Genomic DNA, 24,349 nt, shown 5'->3' with positions numbered 1-24,349 from the left:
TACCATAATCATCCAAACTATAAATCCAAAATATCAAACATGTTTCAATTATCCAGGGTTCTCACTATCATAAAAAACCTGCAAAAGTCCTGAAATAACACTATCTCATTTTCCAGGGCTAGAAAAGTCATGGAATTGGGAAAAATCACTGAAAGTTTTGAAAAAGTCATAGAATATAACATAACAGTAAAGTAGTAAAATTTTCTATAGCTGTCGAGGTAATGTAGTACTAATAAGGGTCTTTGACAATTTGTTCACCATCTTGTACGTTTCTTCATTTTCTCCACGTTATGTCTCTCGCTTTATGTATGCCAGTAAACTGAAATTATGTTTGAATATAGTTTGATAAATCCAAAAATCGAGGGGCAAGTGGGACAAGAAAAGAATACTGTTATTATTGGTCCTTGATCATCAGGGCAGCCCTGATGAGTCTGTGAGAATTTCGGGAGGTTTAAAGCTGAGTACATCACCACAATCTGGGTAAAACATCGGTACTGATAAAGGTCCCAGACTGGGTTTCTCCGATTGTCAGGAGAGATGAATTGAGGATAATTTAGCTCATAACTCCAATAGTATGCGCCCAACTTCAGTTTTAGTACAGTAGTACTTACTCCCTGCTGAAAAACAAGTGACCTGTATGTAACTGTGTGTTAATGTTTGTGTAATTCTCACTTTTGTTCCCAATCAGGGAGATGACAGGCTGGATGTCAGACTCCTCGTTGGCCTTCTTCACCATGCTGAACCAATCTTCCAGATTCTCAAAGCTCTGGTAGTTGGTGATGTCGTAAACCAGGAGAACCCCCTGTGTTGGAAAAACATAAAGGAACAGCATGATCCCCAGACTCTGATTTGAGCAACTCACCTCTACACTCCCTGAATGTGAGTACACGGCTTAATTTCACATATTCATTCATGAGTAATATTGACAGTAGGTGGCACTGCTCCTCTTCTTAGAGTAGGGGACAGACTCACACAGAAGGGGACACACTCACTCACACGTAATCAGGGGTCGGGTCAGTATTATTATGATCTATGTGTGTGAATTCACTTGGATCTGGTTTAAAATCAAAATTGTGGTTTGTACAGAAGTCTCCAGTTTTGTAAGCGCAGGCCAGAATTTGGTGCAGACTGGAGCTGAGGTTTGGTTATCTGCTATATGAGCTAATGAATGAAGACTGTCTGCTTGAAGACATTCTCCTCCTCCCTGTGTAATCCTCAACACTGTACGCACTGCAGAAACACGCAACAACACCAGTGCCATGTTTGAGCAAACACTGAGGCCAGGAGGAGCTGTTTACATGGACTCATAAATTAATCAGAGAGTAAACACAGATACAAACTGTTGGCATAAATCAAGACAAATAATCACACAGTTTAACCATCTGCTATCGCTGCTTCAACTTAAGCTATTTCTGAAAGGGCTGGAAATTAAACATGAGCCAAGGCAAATGTCTTTACTTCAACTGCATGATGCAACATGACTGAACGGGTGTCTGTTGCTTTTTGTTCATGCAGACATGTACTGTCACAACACGCAAGCTCGGTGACGACAGCTAAGGCCTTCTGACAATTACTGAGAGTCTCTCCGAAAAGCCATGATTGATTACAGGACGCACAGTGCTGAACAATAGGTGTGAAAGTCCCACACAGCGCAGACGAGAAACTCCCTAAGCAGAGTGTGGTAATGTGGCAGTGATGTACGACATTTTGCTTGTGAAGGAAGCACTGCAGACATGGATAATATACAGCACACACTGTCAGGGCCCAATTGAAAGCAGAGCACAGAATATGAAAAAAAACATGTCACTTTCACTATTATAAAGCCAAGTAGATTCATGGAGTGGAAAAAGAACCTCCTACTAATGTTTGTCTAGCTCCTATAGACAAACATGAACGAAGAGTGCGTGCATATAGATGGTTTATGGTGACAAGTTTCCTGTCTGTGCTCAAATGTTACATCTCACGCTGCAGTACTGGTCTCCTTTTAGACAAACCGTAGTCATTAAGTAGGCCTCTTCAAACGAGAGACATCCTGGAGGTGACAGATAGTACTCGTCTGTAGCAACGCGGCTCCCTGAGGACGTTGATGTTGCTGACACATGTACAAACTTGCGCACACTGACACAAATTAGTGTTTGCAGTGTGCTTGGCTGTCGTTTTAATTAACACATTGTTAAGTTTTCCAAAGCACAAGCATGAAATGACAGTAAATGGGTCAATTTTTGCCTTTTTCCCCCCCAGCACTTACTTTTTTAAATAATTTCTATTTAAACTAAAGCTCAATTAAACTAGGATAAATCTACAACTTGAGAGCATTAAAAGCATACATGTTTAGGGATTTGTTTTTTGATATATTTAGTATTAACCTGCAGTCTGCAATAGTGTTTTCACTAAAAAAAATTGACATCAAGCGAATTTTTCTTAAGAGATAAATATAACACAGCTATAGCATGACGACAGAGTACAGCAGAATGACTGTAGTAAACAATAACAATGATTTAAACTCAATGACATCAATGAAAATTATATTATTGGGGGTGTTGCACATTTTCAAGACCTCTGAGATTGTTACACATTCAAAATGCAATAACGTGCAAGGGAAAAAAAAGACAAAAACCATGCTGCAAAATTCTAAATGCAATCGCAGTGAATGAGCAAGTGAGGAGACGACAGCACTGTGACTGAGTGAGAGGAGGCGGGGCTACGGGGCACTGCAACAGTGTGTGTGTCTGTGTGTGTGTGTGTGTGTGTGTGTGTTAACTCGCCATCGGAGACAGGAGAGCATGTGAAAGTAGTATTAATAGTATCGACATTGCGATAGATTCAATTGGTATTGACAAACTGATATTTTTGACAATACTAGTTTACATGTTGAAGAATGTAATTTTTGAGTAATTTAAGTATTTATCCCCAGCGTGCAGTGTTGTCACATTTGTTCAGTCTGACACAAAACAACTCTGTAAAATGTAGAGATACACTGAGTTTTAAAGCTCAATTGACCTGCTCTGTTCACTGTGAACTGAAATGACAGTTTATCATGATTTGGCTGCAGGGAGTGGGCAGCAGGCTCTGAATGAAACTGCCGAGGCACAGTCGCTACTACAGGACTATTAAAGAATAGGAAACTAATTCTTCCTTTCCTTCTTAATACTTTGTCATTAGCCTCTAAAGCGGTTGGTTTGTAGCTTTATGCATACATTTCTTATCCTTCCTGAGGTTACTGGAGTCAAAGACAGTATGACTTTTTGCTTCATGTTAGAAGAATAAAGACTAAAGTTCAGAAACAGGAAATGAAGCTGCCGCAAAAAACAGATGTCAGATAAGATGCATTTAGTGTGATGCGCGTGTGACCTTACATGAGCTCCATATACATATTTATCCAGCATTTTCCCTCCTAACGTTTGGCCTCCAATGTCCCACACCTGCAGCGTCACGTTCATGTTACCTGCAGAGGAGAAGAGACAGACGCACCTCCAATATAAAACAGAAGGGACATAAAAATTACAAAAAAATGCATAAATCAGCTCTACAAGGAGGACATAGACCAGGGTTCCCACACATTTCTACCAATAATTTTATAACTTTTCCATAGTATTTTACCCCATTTCCACGACTTTATTGAAGTAGTTTAAACAGGTGGGCGAATATAGAGATACAAGTTGAGAGAGGGTAGTTATACGCTGATCACATAGGTGCAAGGCTGTCAAAAAACACAGAAAAAAACTAACAAGTTTAATGAAGACAACAGTTCAGTGGCAGGTGTGGTTAACCACCTGAACCACTCAGAGTGGTAACACAACTGACAATCAATAATTCATTAAATTACATAGAAGATGTACATACATAGGTCATATTACAAAATATCGAACATATCTCAACTGATAAAAACATTGTATCGAGATTCTTTATACCAGATTACTTTATGTTAAAATTTATCATCAGTCTACATCATCTGCGTTTAAAATTGTATGAATTAAGGTATAGGGAGAACAGAAATAATCTCCAATACATACAAAAAAGACACCTATAAAAAGGTCAAATTCCAGTAAAGGAATAAAATAACAATAATATGTCTTTTTTTTACAGCTATATATTATTAAACACACACTTCTAAGACATTTGCTGATAAGCAGATTGCTGGCGCTTTCTAAATTTACTCGCTCATTAAAGATTTCCGCCACCAACTAGCTACCAATGACCACGCTGGTACATACGGGGCCCTCACAAAGCCTCAGTTAACCCGATACACAGCCATCTGACATTTTCCTGTTTCTCTCCTGATTTGACAGCACGTTTCTTTCCCCCCGAAAAGGGGACACGGCCTGGGCAATGACATAATGGCGGTCTGGTCTGTCTGTATCATGTGATACTTGTGACATTTCAACATTCATGCAGTTCAGCACTCTATCTTAAATTAGTAATACAAAGAATGAATTTCACTTTAACATGACTTAGGGTTTTTATGAACATATTTTAAACAATAGGCAAAACAATATATAATACAAACTTTTCCAAAACAGTTTATTCCAAACCATTTCCAGGCCTTTTTCTCTGATTCATAACTTTGCCAAGAATTTCATGACTGAGATCCCTGATAGATGTTTCCCACTTTCTTTTCTTAAAGTGTTTTCACCAGTTACACAATTAAATTTCAAAAAGAGCCAAAAAGTGATAATGCTAACTTTGTGGTTTTCCATTCAGGATGTTTTTGTCCTTTTTAATCGTTAAATTGTTTGTTTTGACAAAGCTCATAATCTTGAGGAAATAACGAGTCAGCTGTAACTGGAGCCTGTATTTTGGGTGAGCGATTTCTATAATAAAAGTCCACATTGTTGATATACATAATGGAAACAATAAATCAGCGATTAATCTTTCATGCTAAGCGCTCTCCCCTGGCAGGTCACCCACACCTCACATCCAAGAATATCCAGCCCAGAGATTGAGGGGGATGAATAGGTACGCTTACCCTCTAATTTAAACATTCTCAATACCCTGGCAGAAAAAAAGTGACTTCTTATTAGCCTGGGAAGAGCTGTTTGCATTGTGCCGTATCCTGCCAAGTTAGGAAAGTGAGGAGAATTATGTGCTGTTAAGGAAAATAGCAATAATTAAACACAAAATGAGAGGAAAAGAAGACTCTTGTCCTTCTGCCTGTGGAAAGAGAAAGAAGGAGTGAATGAGAGAGAGAGAGAGAGAAAGACGGGCACAAAAACCAAATCCAAATAAATATTTTCTTCCTCTGGAAAATGAAAGGGGTGGTTGAAAAAAAAAGTTACAAAAAAAAAAAAAAAGGAGGAGGGAGGACCAGACAGCGAGGAGTTTATGTTAGTGTGATGAGGGCCCGGCACTGGGCTGCAGCGGCGATGGGGAGCAGAGCGTACACTGTGGACACGGCTGGACGACTCAACCCCTTCATAAGTCCCCTTTTTAAAGCAAGGGAAGGAAACGCTGAGGTTCACAGTCACTACATCTAGACTATACAGTGTCAATGTAAAGCTACATTGAGGAGTGCAATGAATAACGGCTCCTTGGTGTTATAAAGAGCCATCCCCACCCATCCACCATGGCTGCACATTATTTATGTCTCAAAGATTCACGCTGAATCAACAGAGCTCAGAATTTTTCTGCTTCTGCTTTCCAAGAAGTTCAACGCTTGAGCCCGAAAGATGAACCTTAAAAGGGTCAGCAAAAGACGCTTTGATCATGTAATTGTCAAATTTGTGTGATGTAAAGTGGACACAGACAAAGCAGCAGAGTGGACTCGTCACGACATAGACTCAAGTCACAAATTTCATGACTTGAGTCAAACTTTTTTTAACAAATAAGTACACATTTTAAAAAGCAGTCATGATAATAGTACATTTAATACATTGTTACTCTGTTGTTAACATGGCATTAAATTTGGCGGAGAGCACATTTTGACTTGTTTAGTACCTGAAACTCAAAGCTTTTAAGGTTCCTGCGAGTTAATTGTTAATTGTTTTCCACATTTTCAACTCAAATTTTTTTTTTAAAAAATAGAGTTGATCATCTAACTTTTTAACTTGAACAAAGAAGTCATATTTTATGTTACAATAAACATCCGGGCAAGTAATTGTTTAGTTTTGTTTTTTCCTTTAATTCTGGTTATGTTAATATTGGTGTTAAATTTGATTGTGATTGACATTAAAAGGTGTTTAAAAGTCTGAAATCTATCTTGCCTTATGCTGTGGAAACCCTGGTTTAGGACTTGGCACTTGACTCGTGCAAAGACATGAGACATACTTGTAACTTGCAAAACAATGACTTGATCCTACCTCTGCAAAGAAGCATCTGAAACTCAGAGAATTTATCAAGTGAACTTCACCTTGAGTCAATCCCTTTCACCGCCTGCACCTCACTGGTTTGGCAGAGACATCTGGAAGAGGTATTGTTATAAAAAGCACACACAGAGGAGGCTGTTGTGTGCCAGTCGGCCTCGCCTCACCTCTCCCTGCGTTGGAAAATGTACATTAAGTTTGACAAGCTGGGCCTTCATGGTGAGAGGGGCCAACGCTGGCTATAGGCTACTCTCCCCCCTGCTGCAAAAGACCCTTACAGCCCCACAGAGACCCGGAGAGCCACACAACCTCTCCAATACAAGGCAGGGTGGGGGTCCTAACGAAGTTTGGGACCACCCAGCTCGCAGAGCCACCCTCCTCTTCATCAGCTCATCAACACCCAATTCCCCAGAAAATGGGCCATTTAACAACTCCGGTGTTGGACGCGGTGTTGTTGCTGCCCCGGCGATACAGACATGTATTTCAACAAAGGTTCCAGTTTAACGCCGGAGAGATCAGTGATTATTTCAGGAAACTTACTGGAAAGAGAAGTCAGACGATTAACAGCGTTTGTTCGAGTTCGCATTGAGACGTTTCGAGCCCAGCCTGTGCTTATGGTTGGCTCTTTTCATCCTGACTCCACCACAACATTTTTGGGGGTTTAGTTCGCCTAAGTCTCATAAGCTGAAACTGACACAAAATCAAAATAGGATCCTTCAGCCAACTCACAAATCAGCATAACTTTTACTTTTAGCACTTAATTTGCCCTCGCTTAATGTTGTTTTATTAGTAATGAAAGAATGGAGGCACTTTGCAGATTTCTGGAGCTCAGGCCTTGGCAGACTTTATAGAAATGCCTTTTAAAATGCTGAAAATCCCTATTTCACATGGTAGGAAGTAAAAATGGAGTGCTTTCGTCTAAATATAGCATTAGTCAATAAACATTTATTTTACAGATCTAAGGGGGATACAGAGTGTGGCTTTATTTCTGCGGGTTCAACACAAACAAATAAGAACATGGATGCTTTATGTGGTGCAGGACAAAGATCAGTTGAACTTGGGCTTCAACGATATGGATATAAAATGTTAATGTATTTACTCTGTACGGTGCCTGCAGAATTATGAGCAAGGCTCGCCCGTTTGGACATAAGCTGTCCATTGGCCTTGTGGAGTCAGAAAAAAAAAAAAGTGTGCTGTTTGCTCTGGAGAGAAGAGCTTTCAGAGTGAATAAGCCTGAGAAGTGGCAGACACTCTACAATGAGGAGCTACCAGAAAAGACACATTCAGCTCCTGAGTTAACCTGAAGAACAAACTCTGCCTGGAAATGGTGGGACGAGAAAATATGAACAGCGCCAGAAAATATGAGAAATACAAATATGACAGGAAGACGGAACAACAGGCCTCTTTGTTTGACTTTCAATTAATATTCTGGATCTTTTTAACACCGATCATGTAAAGTACATCCAAAACCTGAAAGTCGATATCAAAGTAGTACAAACAACCATGAAAAGTTAGTCTAGCCAAATACATATCATCTGTATTTCACTGAATTAATAAGTCTTGTGCAACATGTGCATCCGTGCTGACTTTCAGAGCAAGCGAGCACTCCAAAAGATTATGACGGTGTCTCACCTGGAAGGCTTATTCTCTTTAGAAAGAAATCCAGGCCGATGGTTTGTTTGTACTGCTTCCCAAAGGCCTCCTGCGCAAACCTGGTGGCGAGTGATGTCTGAAACAGAGAGACAAGGCGAGAGACACGGTGAGCGAGTGCCAGAGCCCCTCTGCGGCAATCAACATGGCTAAAAATATGTCATTTAAAGCAGCTAAGTGTTTTAAAAAGAAAATGCTGTCAGGATAAAGCAGAAACATTGATTCAGTGCGTAGTATTTGCATTGTAAACAGTATTCACACATATGTGCATAACACAAAAAAATTAGTTAAAATCACAGCTTGACGCGGGGCAAAATGCAAGATGCAGCAAAACTTCATCCAGAGAAAATACACAGCATATTAAAGAACTTCCTGAAAAAGTGATATTTTGGTGGTGAGCAGAAGTAGAAAAACTGATTTCATTAACGCTGACCAAACGCCAGAGTAAGCTTTTTACAATATTTCATTTAATATTTCTAAAAATACAAGCGTATAATTCAACAGTTCCAGGCAATTCTTTTCCACAACAGCCATAACTCTTAAGCGATGCAGTCTTGACGTATGAGCTGCGGGACATTAATTTTATTATTACAAATCCATTTTAAGCACCTTCAAAAACTCTGCGATTGACTGAAAGGTGCGCTGATGTAATTGTCTGCCTTCTCCCTGCCGTCTCACCACTCAGCCGCGGCTGTGACAGTGAAAATCAGCGTGAATTACAAAAACAGGTGTCGGGAGTATGTCATGTCTACAGACTGCAGACCTAATAATTGCCACAAATTATAAAGCCTCCATCAACTGTCACTGTTGTGTTTGAGGAGGGAAAAAAATAGCATGTTAGGGGCTCTCCTGAAATCCATGGGAATTCATAGCGCGGGCTTGACATGCCAAGTTTAATTCATTTTGATGGATGAGGATGGGGAAAAAAATGAAGTGCTGAATGTCTATTAGCTATCTTTAGAGCAGTGTGCTTACATAAACACAACAGCAAAGTGAAGCAATGGGATTCCCTGAGTGTTCATGTGGCAGCAAATGCATTTTAACATGGTGCTTGCCACTCACTGAGGGTTAGAGGATTTAAAACTAGATTCTTTCTTTCAATCCACTAAGCTTTCACTTGAGCTGATGTCCTTATCTACCTCCATTCAGGCTCAGAAAGTTTAGCTCAATAATGTTTTGAATAAGACTGTGTTTCTTTCAAATTACCCCAGGGAAGACACAATCTAATAACAGAAGAAAAACCCACAAAATCTTCAAGTAAACAAGAGTCTATTTGGCTTTTGAGGTATTGATTTGTCATAATGGGTGCTACCTTTAATTTCAAATTTCTATGTTTGTTTTTTTGCTTGGATATTTAAATATAATCTTTTGATTAATGTGTAACTCTGGATTTTCCTAGTGGCTTTTTTTTATTAACATTTCCTTCAAGGTGCAGAATAAAGTTTGATCCACCTAATTCTTTTAAAAGTTCACTCACCTACAGACTTTTTTAATCTCAGCCTGTGGAGCATGTCACAGGCTCGAGAGTGACTGAAAAATTACTGGAGGTGACTGACGCAACAAGGAGAAAATCGGCCATTTAAGTAGCCCAAACAATCACTGACAACACAGGAATAACAAGCTCGGACAGCAAAAATTTATTCCACATGCTCGCGTTGGCCTAGTCGGCCATTTGTCTTGGCATTCCAGTAGCTTGGCTCTCCTCCCTCGACGTAGTCCTTTTTTTCCAACGTACAATTGGAACTAACCAGCGAATGTAAAAGCTGGCGTAATCCTGACACTCCAACAGAGAACAGCACAGGGTCACCAGTGATACCGATGCCGGGAAATGGGGGAAGTTCTACTGAAACAAGAAACTGAGAGAGAGGGAAAAAAATATGGCACGCTGACTGTGTCCATGTGATGCAACTCAGATGAGAGATGCAGCGCATTTTTGCAGCATCGCATCAAAAACCGGCTCTTTTTTCTGCTTAAACAGTTAAGACAGATATAAATGTTTGACTGTAAATAACATTTCTGGGAAGCAGCATCATTAATGTGCAGGATCTGAACCTAAAGCTGCTTCTTAGAGAGCAAATACTCAGAAAAAAAACTGAGAGGCTTCTAACTCAGGTTGAAAAATAGACCTGTGTGTACGTTAGGCTCGGCACCTTACGAGCCTGGCTAAATGTGAGACTCCGTATTTTAAAAACATCTTGCTCAGGTGGACAAGCCGTCCCACATCTCCCTGTATTTCTGAATGGACAACCAACCACAAGCAAAAATACCACCGAAACTGCTGTCCAAGAAAAACTGATCCGATTGCAATTTGCTCAGCAAATTGACATTAATAAGGGGGGAAACGGCATTCAAGATGTCAGTCAGTGGTGCCTACTCAAAATGGGGGGCAGGGCTCCTGTTTTCTGCCCAAAACAGACAAGCAGGTAAGTCATTCAGACAGTGACGAGCTGACACCTGGCAGCAGTGTGAGGAGGGTTATTAATGTAGCGTATCTACTGGGAACTGAGTTGTGTGTGTTCTCCGCACCCCCTCCCCCAAAAGAAAATGTCGACTCTCCAGAATGAGAACATTCATTTTTCTCATCGCGTCTCAACATTACTGCTACATTCATTTTCTTTCTCCCAGAGGAAGGAGAGATTAGTTAGGAGAGGGGATGTGTAGCTGAAAAGCACTTGACGTCGCTGCCGCACATTCACACTCATTCATTCGAGGACTCGAGTTGCAGTGAAGAAGAACCGTAGCTGAATTGTCATGACAACCTCCTTGCTTTGCTGCAAATGATTGTTTGGTGTGACAGGGAAAATATTCCACTGGTGTGGATGTAAGTTGGGCCTTTTTAATCTACTTCTTCATACTATATCAACATACTGAATGACTCAGTTCAGTAGTTTTGAAAGCGACTTACAGCCGTCCTACAGCGTGCGTAGATTTAACAAAGACACAATGCACCAACAAAAAGTACAGTATTCAGGGTTCATAGGCAAAATTTCAAAACTTTCCATTGACTTCTCAAGGACCCAAAATGAAAATTTCATGTGTAACACAACTACAACTGAATATACTTTCCCCAAAATTTTAGTGATATTATTATAGGCGGTCCATGGACACAAAGAGGTAGAGCTCCCAGAGTGTTAACTGTTCAGTTTGCCCATTGGTTCATTTATTTAACAAAAAAAGAAACAAACAAACAAAGCTCCATACCTGTAAACTACCACAATCTACTTTCAGAGCAGTTAAAAATGAAACAAAAGTGTGCATTGGTGGTCCAAGTGACAGTTGAACTCCCTGCGCTGCCCATGTCAACTGCTCCATCTCAAAAATGCAGTACACTTTATTAGTAGAAGGGCATAGGCATGGAAACTTCAGGATTCAATAACCTGCATGTTAAATCACACGGTCGCATTATTTTCATCAGATTCAAACATAATTCCAGCTAACTGGCATAGGTGGAGTGACAGACTGAACGCAGGGAGAATATAAAGTACGTGATTTTAAACAAAGCTTCATGCATCCATGCATATTAGAGCTACGTTAAGTCAACAGCTACAAAAACCTAATCCGCTGTTATGTTACATTATGTGGAAGCTTATCCGCAGATTGGTATACTATAAAGATTTAATAATATACAATAAAAATGTTATGATTTTTCCATAGCTAAAATTGATTTTTCTAATTCCACGACGTTTCCAGGCCTGGAAGATAAAATGTGGAACGCCATAACTTTTCCAGGTTTTCCATGCCCATGGGAACCCTGTATATTTGTTCACATTTTAGACGTTCATAAAACTAAGTTGTCACACATGACTCTTTGTTATTTTATTCTATTAAATGAGAAAACAGAAACATTTCTCATATGGGCTGTCCAGACATAATTTTCTTAAATGGGGCCTCGCTCTGGAGCCAAATGCATACAGGGGTCCTTGGCCAGGAGAAGAGAGGTACACTGATGGAAAACAACCACCAGCTGCAAGAGCCAGGCTGAGAAACTGTCATACTCTGTGTAATACTGCACAGTGCAGTGTTTTACACACTGTGCGGGAGCTGCAGCTCCAAAGTGTGCGACAAATGTAGAGACTGTGAAAATTCATCATCTTGCTACACTTCCTATTCAGCACCATTAAAATTCTAATTTTATTTTGGCAAAATGTCTTAAAATGGAAAAATGAAGTTGTTGTTATGTGCTTGTCTGTTTCATTTTAAGTCTCATAAATCCTAAAAGCAGGCAACACATCAGTGATGAATATGGTTAGGCTCATTTATATGGGGTTATTTTATTATGTTACCAATTTCTGCACAGTGTAAGCTAATGGCCTCAGTTTCTATAAACACAGCACTACCGGCACGTAGCCTACAACTACATTCAATACCACATGCAGCGTGGATTAAGGGCTGGGCAGCCATAACAGGTTTAGAACGACGGATTTGTGCCAGGTTTTAATCCATAATGCTATCTTTGAGACCGAATTAAAAGCAACACGTCTGTCCACTTTGTAAAACAGGATTTTCAAGATAGACTTAAGAATGACAAACTGCTTTTAAGGTGATGACTTTTTTTCCCCACAGAAGTACTTTAGAAAAAAAAGTGTGTACATTTTCATCGGGAGCAGTTCCTGCTCTGTGTGATTTGTTTGTCTACTCATCCTAACATTTATGTTTACTTTACCACGCAGTCATCACAATGACTAATTCTGAGTTTCTGAAGCTGCCGTTTTTAGTCCACAGGCCATTTTAGAAACACATTTCCATCACGTCCATTAAATAGTATTCAGATTTTTTCAATTCTTTTCATACAATACTCTCCTCTAATAATTCAGTCATCACAAGCCATGACTGACACCTTCGTCCTCAACCTGACATCAGCGGGGATAAGCAACGTCAGAAACACTCATTGTATTATGTATAATTGTACATCTTATCAGTTTTGGGATACTTATTAGCTGCTCATGCTTGTGCTCAGACAGACCTTTTGTCATGATTACAGAGTTACCCCTTTTAGCATCTCTTCCCTTTTGACATCAAGTCCCATCTGAAATTTCATGAATCTCCCTCCACCATATGGACTTTTGTCATGTCTCCTCCTATTTTGATAACAACCGAAATTTAAAAAATAAAAAATAAAATATATATATATATATATATATATATATATATATATATATGGTTATGAAAAAAAGAATGTGGAGAACTAAAATGGAAATTTTATTATAATATGTGTTTTTATATTGTTCTTCAGCCTATGCTTTTCAGTACTTAAAAGCATGGACAATTGTCTCCCAAAACTGGACATCTGCACTGAAAATGTGACAAGCTGATTTCACTTTTTTTATATGTAGACAAATTGCCTTGAAAAATGTAAGTAAATATAACTATAGATCTTAATTTATGTTTATATTGTGGAGTTGTTGCAACTTGAAAATGACAAGCTTCACTAAATTAACCTTTCTGAGTTTTAGCAACTTCAGTAAACCAAGTACACTGCTATATATCTGTATTCTGCTGGTTGCAAACCAGTCAATCATATTTGTATTTTCTTAAACATATTGAGAAAACAGAACTTGCAGATCTCCTAACTTCATTGGTAAAATCCTCCTTGTCACGATCAAGTTAAGTCAGACTAACATGGATAACTGAAGTTGCTAACACTTCGAAAGAAAAAGGTCATTTCACTTGTCACTTTTAAGTTGCAGCATCTTCACAAAATTAGGTAAATACAGTTAAATTGCAAGTAAACATAACACAAATACATAAAGTAAACACAAACTAAAATTGTAGTCATATATATATATTCTTTTTCAATGCAATCGGTTACCAAGAGTAATTTAAGAATTTGTCAGATTTAACAGTGTGGGCATGCTTTAGACTTAGATATTGTTTTGCTCAAATTAGTGACAGACTCATCGAGTTACACAGCATTTAAGTTGAGATATTGCAGATTTTGTTGTATAGTTTACAGCCAGTTGTTTTAATATAGATTTTTGCTTTAAACGTCTATAATAAAAGCTAAAGCAAACTTGTTAGAGAAAGACAGTGTCTACGCTATAATGCCAAACCACACCTTGTAACAGTTACGTTATTTATACCGCATTGTGCTGTCTGTAAGCTTGGATGTTATTAGCAGTTAGCTATCTTAGCTACATCCGCGTCTGTCGCCATGGTGATTGTGAAGCCTGAGCAACGTCAGGATGTGCAACGTAAACAGAAACCGACCAACCCGTCGTGCAACAGACTATAGCCCCCTGTCTGTGTTGAATTCAGACTTAAATGCATATCTCCAGTAACGTTTCGCGTGTTTAAGTTGTGTGTGTGTGTCCGTGATGGTCTCACCTTCCCACACGCACCGTCTCCGATCACTACAATTTTGAGCTGCCTGTCCTGGCTGTCCTCCTCCGAGTCCGACATGACGCTGAAATCAGCTCCGGCTGTGTCAGCGTGGGAAACCGGACCGAAACCACCAGAAAACAGTCACGGGCTGGCTAAATGCAGTTATCGAGCTAATCACAGATGGATTAAACGAGTGTTGAGTGGGCACGCAGACGCCATTTTGACTCAGCTAACACAACAGTGCTGCGCTGCTCGGCGTGATCCACTCTCACTGCTGCCTCCGCGTGCTCTGATTTTAGGTTAAAACAGACACAAACAGCCACCGGAGAAGCAAACAGGACGCCACGATTTGTCGTTTCAGTATGTAAATGTCTTTAGTATCGCTATAAAGCCTTTTGTCTTCACGATCAGAACCGGAAACCCGGTCACCGGCGCTGTGGTCGCGTCCTGTGTGTGACGCGTTCTCGTTGCCGTGGTAACAAAGGTCAAAGTGTGAGCATTAAAACATGAGCAGCGCAACTCAAATATTATGCTTTAAACGTTGATTTAAAGTAACTGTGTACTGAAATACTAAAGTCTGTGTATTAGTTAAGAATTTCTGCTACTTTATGCGTTTTTGTAGCTATTTTGCATTATCAGAGTTACACACAAAACATATGATCAGCCTATGAAATATGATGCACTGCCATACAATAAACTACCAAACAGTATATCAAGCCATTAAAAGCCCCACCTTAACCCACACAGCATCAAAATGTTAGAAATAATAATCCATAATATATATGTAGCAATATATCAGAATGTAATGTAGTTTATTTTTATAGACTAGTGTGGCATCACTACTTACTGAGCCTACTTACATACTTGAGTATTGGATCCAAATACTTTATGTGTCTTATTTAAGATTCTAAATAACATTTTTTTTTTAAAGATAACTGTTAATTAATCTCTCACACACATACACACCTCTTTCACACACACACACACACACACACACACACACAAACACACTTCTCTTCCTTTCTCTCTCTCTCTCTCTCTCTCTCTCTCTCTCTCTCTCTCACACACACACACACACACACACACACACACACACACAGAGGGTGTCCCTATACTCAAACATATGTGTATTAAATATTAAGTCCATATTAGTAGTTGTACAGATCGTTTTCGCATACAGACTTGCAGACTTGAATATATTTAATAAAATATGATTATAATAAAATAGAAATATATGTATCAACATGTAAGTATCAATATAATGTATTTTTAAAGTCTATTGTAGGATTGCCACTTTTACTTGAGTAGGGGATCGAAATACCTCCACTACATGTCTCTTGTTCAAAAATTAAAATATAATTTTAGATAATTGTTAAATAATCAAATTCAAATTAGATGTATTGGCATGAATGTTTGTTACATTGTTGCGGAGGTTAACGTAAATAATCTCTCTCTCTCTGCTTCTCTCTCGCTCTCTCTCTCTCATACACACACACACACACACACACACACATACTTACAAGGGTGCCCCTGTATGCAAACAAATGTATAGAAAATGTTTAGTCCATGATCTGGAATAATCATGTTTGAGAATTAATACAGTTCCTCCACAAATAGTCTTGAAAACATAAATCTGTTTTAAACTATTTTATAAAGCTATGATTCCAATGATATATTAACACTATAAAACCTTATTATTAAGAATCCATTTTTGGCTGTCTGGAGATTCATTTTGGCTGTTTTAGATATCTGTAATATAAAAGATTTATAGTGAACTCCCAACAGTAAAATGCAAGACAGTTGAAGTTATCCTATGGGCTGTCTTTCATCTCCCCCTCACACACACTCACACACACACACACTCACACACACACACACTCACACACACACACACACACACACACACACACACACACACACACACACAGGTGCACTGTAGTGGGTCATGTCATACTGAGTCAAAATTCTTCTGATTATGACTGAACGATTTCGGTTCACCTGAATGAAAATGTCTGACGAGGGCCAACAAACACTTAGAGCCACCTTTAAGGATTTTTTTGCTCTTAAATCATTACAGACTCTGAGTGTTAGTCAACCATTCAAAGGTTAATGTTCTTACTGAGGCATCCTAATCATGGATAGACAGACATATTTCATTTTTCCACTGCTAAATTCACAGCTGAACAGTCTCCCAGTTCACCACAGTGTAGAAGAATATCTTACCAGCTGTGTAATGTGATTGCTCTAAATGACACACTGATGTATTTACCAAATGAAGTATGACTATTATTGGCAACGTTAACTCCAGTCTTAGACGAAATGCCAAAAACAGAACATTTTAATACAATTATTTTATCACATTTCTCTCTAGTGTATTCATAAATTATCCACAATTATTTTTCCTAATTAGTTCAAGACTCAGGGGTGAATATAAACTTAAACAAAATGCAATTGAAGAGTCTTGATTCGTTGAATTAATATCTGAATGAACTGTTGCCAAACAGAAACTTAATTCTTATTATTTTTTATTTTTAATCATGGTGCATGTTTTTCTGTATTTTTCAGCTTTGAATCTCAAAGATTTAACAGTTTGAAACTCAAGCAAAATGAACTGATTTCTTAAAAAAAAAAAAAGAAGAATGCAATGAGCACTGAAATAAAAAATGGCCCATAATTAGCAAGAAATTAGTACAAAGTACAAGAAAATTACCCAAAATTGTGTGTTGAAAAAAAGAAATTCAAAAATAAAAAAGATAAAGAAGGTACAAAAACAAACAAGGCAAACAACAATTCTCTAACATATTTCAAATATGTGATTGTGATAATTACATATACATTTTTCCATAGCTTTTTTAAATATAATTTTGTAAATCTTATTTCTTGCAAATTATGGAGCATTGCTCGTTGGCTTTTTTTCGTGTTTTTGAAAGAAATCACACCAGTTTGCTTAAAATACTTGTTGAAGGCATCTGAAAGCAGCACAAGAAAAGTAATGTCGCTCCAGGTTTCAAAGGGTTAATATACTTTGTACCATTGACACCAAAATTGTTCAGTGGAGCAACTGTAAGAAATTCATTATTAATTACAAAGATAAACCTTTGTGTCAATGACCTTGACTATACAATCCAATTAAACATGATTTTTTTTCAATAATTTTACCATTAAAAGTTGTTATCTATGACCTGAAATGGACACAAAGGTATTTGAAGAGAAATATTTCACTGTGTACTTTTTTTTCCTCAGCTGCAGCTGAGGTGTGATGTCCATCAAGAGCTGTTTACTGTATGCACACACGCAAAAATTAGACTTTTCTTCTGTTTTAACTCATTCCACTAAATGCCCCAAAGTCCACTCATCCATGTGTGTAGTGATAGTGTTTGGCACTTTGTCTCTAATTCGTCTTTAATTCGTCTTTTGTGTGTTTTGAAGTTTTTTCTGTAAAATGTGAGCTGAGGTGTTTTACAAGCCAAAGGTTGAATCTTGGTCCTCGTCTTTCACACTTTGCTTTTCAGAGCAGGAGGACGGATGTCGCTGCAACATGAGGGATGGAGAGGAATTTGCACCTGGGCCACTTTGAAGCAGGTGGCAGTCACTGTCAGGTCAGTGGACTCAAACATGCTCATGAGGGTGTGATTGACAGCAGCTCCAAACCGGACAGAAAGCTTTGGGGGAAAATTAAAACTAATTGTTGTTAAAAGAGGTTTCAGGCAGAGACGATCAAGGCAAAGAGAGAGTCAATGACTTCTTTTCATTTCACTGCTTCAGTGTAACCGTAAACCTCATCACCCAAATAGAGAAAGCACTTGATCCCTTTACACTTAATTAGAAAGCTATAGAGTGATTAAACACAAATTAATGAATTCACTAGGAACTGTCGGACCGTTTACCTTAACATAATTAACTGTATTGATCCCCGAAAACGCGTCGATATTAAGAAAATACGAAAATAATATTTTCGGATTATTTTTTATTGTAAAATTATCGATATTTGAGACAATGATATTGAAAAGCATGACTCGAACAGAGTTTATTTAATTGGTCTACACTGGTTCTCCAGTTGAAATAATTATGAGGAACGTCTATGCAAATAAAGACCATATCATATAGGCTTAGTATGCCTGTATGTGTATAAAGATGTTAGTATATTTTAGTGCGAAATAAACATATTCAAACACATGAAAATCAGTGGGCTCGAATATAAACACATTTGTCTATTTTATAACTTCAAATGTTTTGTTTGTATTTGATGGTTTGTTATTACGATCATGTTGGTAAAAAGTTGCGAAGAAATATATAATCTGTTATTAATATAGGCTACTAAAATAAATAAATAGTGTCTTTAAGTAAATGAATCTATTATTGGTTCTTAAAATATTGCATTAATTAATAGCTAATATTTTATTTTTTAAGACCTCATAGTGTGATTCAGTCGCTTGTCTTAACTAAATCACTTGTTTTTAGTCATTTGTTGAATTTTCAGCCCACTGTGTTTTTGTTAGTGTGAATCTTTAAATATGGCGGATTACCTTATAAATAAAAATACAAAAAGAATTTTTAGCAAACCCGACTGTCTTTGACAAAATATTTGAGGAAACACATTCAAACAGTTTGTTAAATGTACATTTTTGGCAGTGTAATGTGATGGTAAACCGTTAACTCACAGGGGCATTTACAGGAGACATCCGGTTATTTTACATGTCCATTACCAATCAACCATTAACCTCTGAGGTTGCACCATTCTGCGGTCGCTTCGCCACAAAAAGACTCAAATACAACCCACTATATAACGAGGAGGACCCCGTCAGTGAGCCGCGGCTGTACAGAGCGAAACTCGTAACGTGTCAAAATGTCAATTTTCTCTCATTTTTAGTGCCTGTGGAGACTCTTTGCGCATGAGCGTAATTATTAATTAGTGAAAGTGGAGAGCAAAAGGCTGAATTATTCTCAACTCAGTTTAGGCCAGAAACGAAGAGCTCGTGGCGTGTCATTTCAACAGAGATCAAATTAATTAAGAAATCCTAGGGAGTTGGGGCGAGAACTACATTTCTGTTAGGGAAATTAAAATTCCTGCAACTGCATTTACTTTTATCCCAAAATTGAAATTCCCAAACCACATTCTCCAAGTACAAGAAAATAATAAATCATTTAAAAAATCTAGAAATTGCTTATTTTTGTTGAAAAATATGAACAAAACTAGTTAACTTGTGTGAACTTGATTTAGTATATGTGAGTATAAGGTGCAAATAAAATACATATTCTGTTCTGGTCTACCTTTAAATTAGATTTTTTTTTCCATTAGAAAAAAAACTAAGTCAGCATCTGGTTTACAGTCACAGCCTATTTAATACGTACAATATTTCCCACGCACTACAAGTGAATTATGAAAAAAAAAGGAAACAACGGGGAGACGCTGCGATGGGCTAAATGCAAACCGATGGGGGTGTTTGCATTTCAACGATCGTGGGTTGAAAGGAACAACAGCCCTCTCTATATCAGATATCTGCACATGCAGGTATGAGAGGAAGTTATGTGGGACGGTCCACTCCTCAGTATCCTTCTCTGTCCTTCAAGACTCCGAGCAGCCAATGAGGAGCATCACTACCGCTGGAAATGGCCTCGGGTGCCTTATGTACCTGCATCGAGGAGATCAGATTTTAGGACATATAGGCGCCGTTCATGAGGACCGTATATAGTGTAAAGAAGATGCTGATCAACCAAATAGAAACCCTACATATACCCGGGTGTTGGTGCGTAAAAACGCAGTCGTTGCGCAGTGCAGTCAAGGCTGAAATACAGATGTTCCCTGCTGTGTCCTCATAAAGACACCTCTGTTCGTTTGGATATTTGGTACTTTCTTGGTTTCAGCTCATAAAAGTGACACTTTTGCTCCCAAAATCGTGATTTCTTGGATATCTGTCATCTTAATTTTCTCTCACCTCGCACATAGCCCACCGTTTATATTTTAGTACTTTTACTTACAGTAAGTTTCTGCAGGGGGTGTAATTCTACAAGGCCAAAGACATATGGCTGCAGCACGGCAGCTCCCTACTGACCCCGACTTAACATCCAGGCTGTTAGTGGAGACAGACTAACAGCTACTCCCCTAATACTTCAATTCCAGTATTAGGCCTAAAATTACAAAGACAAGCCTTAAGGTACGATAAAAAGAAGCTAATTGCGATCTGCCAACTCTTCCCTCTTTGACTTAAATTTAGGCGCAGTGACATGGGCCTCCTTAACCCCGAAATACTCCTCTCCTTGTGTTGACATGTAGCCCTAAAGGTAGCTGTCAGTTTGCCCTGTCCGGGAATCACAGAGCTATTCATCATTGTTTGACAGGTGTGTTTGGGAAGGAAGCCATAGTGGCCCAGATGACATCTGCAGGGTCTCAAGGTTTAGCGCAAACATCATGGGGAAGTTAAAGTTTTTGGAGAAAATATTTCGATATTAATAAACCAGTTTTACACGCAAAATGCGCAAGAAAAGAAAAAAATGGATGGATGGACGCTTTTTATTTATTGTGTATTTGGCTATGGTGATGCCAAAACAAAACGCTGTCCTAACCCAGCCTGCTAATGAGAAAAATGATAACAAAAGACGAGTTCATTAACAATTTCAGGCTTAAATGTAGGCCAAATTCGATGTACTTAAACGCTGAGATGCCTTTCAGCCTTAAATGTCAGCCCAATTTAATTTAATCAAACGTTAAGATGCCATTTGGTCAGAATAAAAGTGCGCAAACATCGTGGTTAATCCGTTCGCACAAGAAATCGAGGTTTAGTAATAGTAAATATGTAATTTTGTTTTTTTTTACTACGTTTTCAGATTAAAGTTAATTTTAACAAGTGTATTCTTGAATAGTAAATTTGTTGTTAATTCTTCAAACTAATGGTAAAAATCTGACAGAAAAATGTCTCTGTCCCGCTATAAAAACTAGATAATAAAACCTTAAAATAAAGTTCCATCCAAATGACAGTAATGCCTGATATGTTTTAATGGGGTTTTTTTTCGATCTAAACATCTTTAACACAAATAACACATGTACATTTCAATTAGAAGTTGGGTCTGTTTTGCTTCCTGCCACGAGATCACTTTCAGGCCAGTAACACAAGAAACCGCCTCCTCTCAGTCTGACACTGTACACACTATAATGCATTTTTACATTGAAGTAATGTAATGTATATAGCTCAAAAAAGTGCTGAAATATCTTACCTTTACAAACACAGCAAGAAAAAAAACAAACACAACCTGTAACAGAGACAGTTAATATGTAAAAAGTCAATGGAATATGCCTATTTTCCAATCACTGCAGAGGTAGGAAGGCGCATGTAAAATAGAAACCAACATAAGGTGACATTTTCAGTCTGTTTAGGCCTCCCGGTTCCCAAAGCGGGGTCCGGGGGGCTTCAGAGGTCCTTGAGGGGCTCCCGAGCAAAGAGAGGAATACTTAAATGTTATGTCACTCTTCAGAGGTTACTGACATTTATTAAGGAGGTCCAGTCTCCCCGCTCAACTACAGCTTTGATTTTGTAGCATTAAGCACGAGAAATGTCTTCTTCCTTTGAGACAGACTCTTACTAAATGAAAGAATTAGTTGGTTTTAAAATGTTTGAGGATGTGAAAAACATTTCAGGCGGATTAAAAGTCCCCTCGGGTCTCATCCTCTTGTCAAAAAATATATATAGTTTGATGTCCTTGGAGCAAAAATAACCAAACAAAAGAAGAATAAATACAGTCACCGAGTTCTCACTGGTTCCCCGCACACGCAGACAGTGTCCATGCAGGGAGGCAGTAGGCGTACGGGTAATAGTAGGACGGCTGCAGGGAGAGCAGCGGGGGCCGTAGGATCTCTCCCGGGCTGTACTGTCTCTGGTCGTCCCGCACCAGAACTTTCACCGCCACCTTCTTGGCCGCTGGGGTCGACGCCATGAGATCGGCGGCCATCTGGCGGCGTTTCGTCTTGTACCGGCGGTTCTGAAACCAGATCTTCACCTGAGTCTCTGTGAGCTTCAGGGAGGCCGCCAGGTCCGCGCGCTCCGGCCCGGACAGGTACCGCTGGTGGTTGAAGCGGCGCTCCAGCTCGAAGACCTGCGCATGAGAGAAAGCGGCCCTGGAGCGCTTCTTCCGCTGTTTGGGCTGGTCCAGGCTCTTCTCGTCCAGGGTGCTGGAGTCTGAGAGAGAGAGAGAGAGGGGACACGCGGATGCAACATGCACGTGAATTCTTGTGTTTATTTTTTTTAATGCAGGTGGAGGTTCATGTGCACATTTCAAGTGAAATTCGAGCGTGTTTTCGGACGTTTATGATACCATAAACAAGGAAAATCCAAATTGAACACATTTATACTGAAGTTTGTTTTAATTTCCTGTTTTATCATGTTGATATGGACCGTCATTGATTAACCAAAAATCACTGGATGCTGTGGTTTCATATCCAAGTAGAAAATGTTTTCATTGAGACCAAAACGTGCTATTTAGTCTATTTCCTTAAAATGGGCTTTAATTAATCGAGTGCTTCTGGTAGTTTATAACTTTTGTCCATATTTAAATTGTGCCAATGCGAAACAAATTAACGTAAAGCCCCAATGACTCTAATAAAGCCATAACAAATGGTGCTATACCGAAAAATCCAGCAATAATCATGCGTAAAACTAAACTCGTGCGTAAAAGTTGCAGCACGTTGAGATTTTGTCAACAGGCCTGATATCCTACAATAACCCAGTCAGAGCACTACTTATGATTTTGAAAAACTTCACTAATAGTATTAAACTGCAGTACAAAGAGGGCAGTGGACTCTTTTAGTCAGACTTGTTTGTTTTAAAGCCAGATGTTTCATTGAGAATCAGAGATCCACACTTTGTTTACAGTTGCATTTTCTCTGTACTACTCACCCGCGTTATTGGGCTCACTGTCACTCTTTGCGTTTTCCGCAGCTCCAGACTCGTGGTCCGTCTCCTCCTGCAAACTCTCCTCCGGCACATCCGACGCGGGGTCTCCGTCTTTCTCCGACTTGCACGCGGCCGCAGTCTTGCTGTCGTTGTCGTCGCTGAGTCCCGAGTCTGAGTCGTAGCTTTTCTGGTCCGTCGTCGGCTCGCAAGCCTCCCCATCATCTCTCCGAGACCCGCCGTTCATCTCCCCAAATATTTTCCAGCACGCCGTCTTGGAGAAGCACATGTCCAAATCTGGCAAGTGTCTGCTGTCGTCCTTTTTGTTCAGGATGGCTTGGATCGAGAAAGGCATCAGCGAGTTGCCACGAACGGCCATTTTCAAACAAAGTTTGCTCGGTTTCTTCAAATTGAGTACTTTAACCGGCCCCGGAAAGAGGAGTAAATGTCAGTTCATCCACATTTTAGGCTACTCCCTCCGTGGAGCTTTGCTGGCGCTTAATGTTTCCCTCCAGTGTTGGTTCCTGGTCGCATCCCCGCGGGAGAAGCCGTGGAAAGTTTCTGCTACATCCACAGGCACGATGCTGCTCCTCCGCATAGCTCTGCCATCAGCCCGGGCTCGCTCCGCTCTCCGGCCCTTTTCACCCAATTTTTTTTACCATCCACCCTCACCTGTGACTGACAGGCACTCCTCGTCGCCTCCTATTGGCCCGGAGAGGAGGGATGCCGTTGCGCGATTGGCCACTGTAAACTACGTCATGCTGCTTTCAACCGAGTGGGAAAAAGTTTAAGAAATGTTTGGTTGAAGTTTTTCACTGGAGGCTGAACTGACATGCAGGCTGCAACCACACACAATAATTCAACTGGAAGTTCCTCAAAAAACGGGAGTCGGTATCTGTGCATTCTCTGATAAGAACATGGCTTTTTGATTATGATTAATGATTAAGGTTTAATTTGCCTGGAATGCAGACTGATATGTGCTGGTAATGTTTAAGGTTTGTGCAGTCAGAAAAAAAAGAAAGGGCTCATGCGTAAAAAGTCTTCGACCAAAAGAAAACAAATTTTAGCAGCAACACAAGTGGAAAAATAATCTGAAATTCGTGTCTCCAATTTTCCTCGCATCACTCGAATGCAGCACCAGGACAATAAATTCGTAAGATATGTCAACTTTTTTTCCTTTTTTTTTTTACTTAACCC

General features: G+C 39.3%; 2 protein-coding genes across 3 annotated transcripts in view; both read right to left on the bottom strand.

The window, feature by feature from the left end:
- rab28 (RAB28, member RAS oncogene family) overlaps positions 1-14,719 on the bottom strand; it is a 37,189-nt gene extending 22,470 nt beyond the window's left edge. For both annotated transcript variants that reach the window (XM_088080883.1, XM_042493243.2), the window contains exons 1-4: positions 14,274-14,719; positions 7,932-8,028; positions 3,357-3,445; positions 673-802 (exon numbers count right to left, since the gene is read on the bottom strand). In XM_088080883.1, coding sequence (XP_087937009.1) covers positions 673-802; positions 3,357-3,445; positions 7,932-8,028; positions 14,274-14,348 — 391 coding nt within the window. In that variant the 5' untranslated portion in view covers positions 14,349-14,719. The remainder of the gene's footprint in view (positions 1-672; positions 803-3,356; positions 3,446-7,931; positions 8,029-14,273) is intronic.
- Positions 14,720-20,337: 5,618 nt separating this feature from the next.
- On the bottom strand, positions 20,338-23,833 carry nkx3-2 (NK3 homeobox 2). The gene is made up of 2 exons (XM_042493770.2): positions 23,159-23,833; positions 20,338-22,441 (listed from the first exon to the last, which is right to left on the bottom strand). The coding sequence occupies exons 1-2, from the start codon at positions 23,529-23,531 to the stop codon at positions 22,017-22,019; spliced, it is 798 nt and encodes a 265-aa protein (XP_042349704.1). The 5' UTR covers positions 23,532-23,833; the 3' UTR covers positions 20,338-22,016.
- Between the last annotated feature and the right edge of the window lie 516 nt (positions 23,834-24,349).

The sequence above is a fragment of the Plectropomus leopardus genome, chromosome 8 (assembly GCF_026936395.1).
Source record: "Plectropomus leopardus strain MGB_pleo_1.0 chromosome 8, ASM2693639v1, whole genome shotgun sequence".
Classification (NCBI taxonomy): domain Eukaryota; kingdom Metazoa; phylum Chordata; class Actinopteri; order Perciformes; family Serranidae; genus Plectropomus; species Plectropomus leopardus.
The sequence above is the reverse complement of the archived record's forward strand: the minus strand, read 5'-3'. Positions and strand labels throughout refer to the sequence as shown.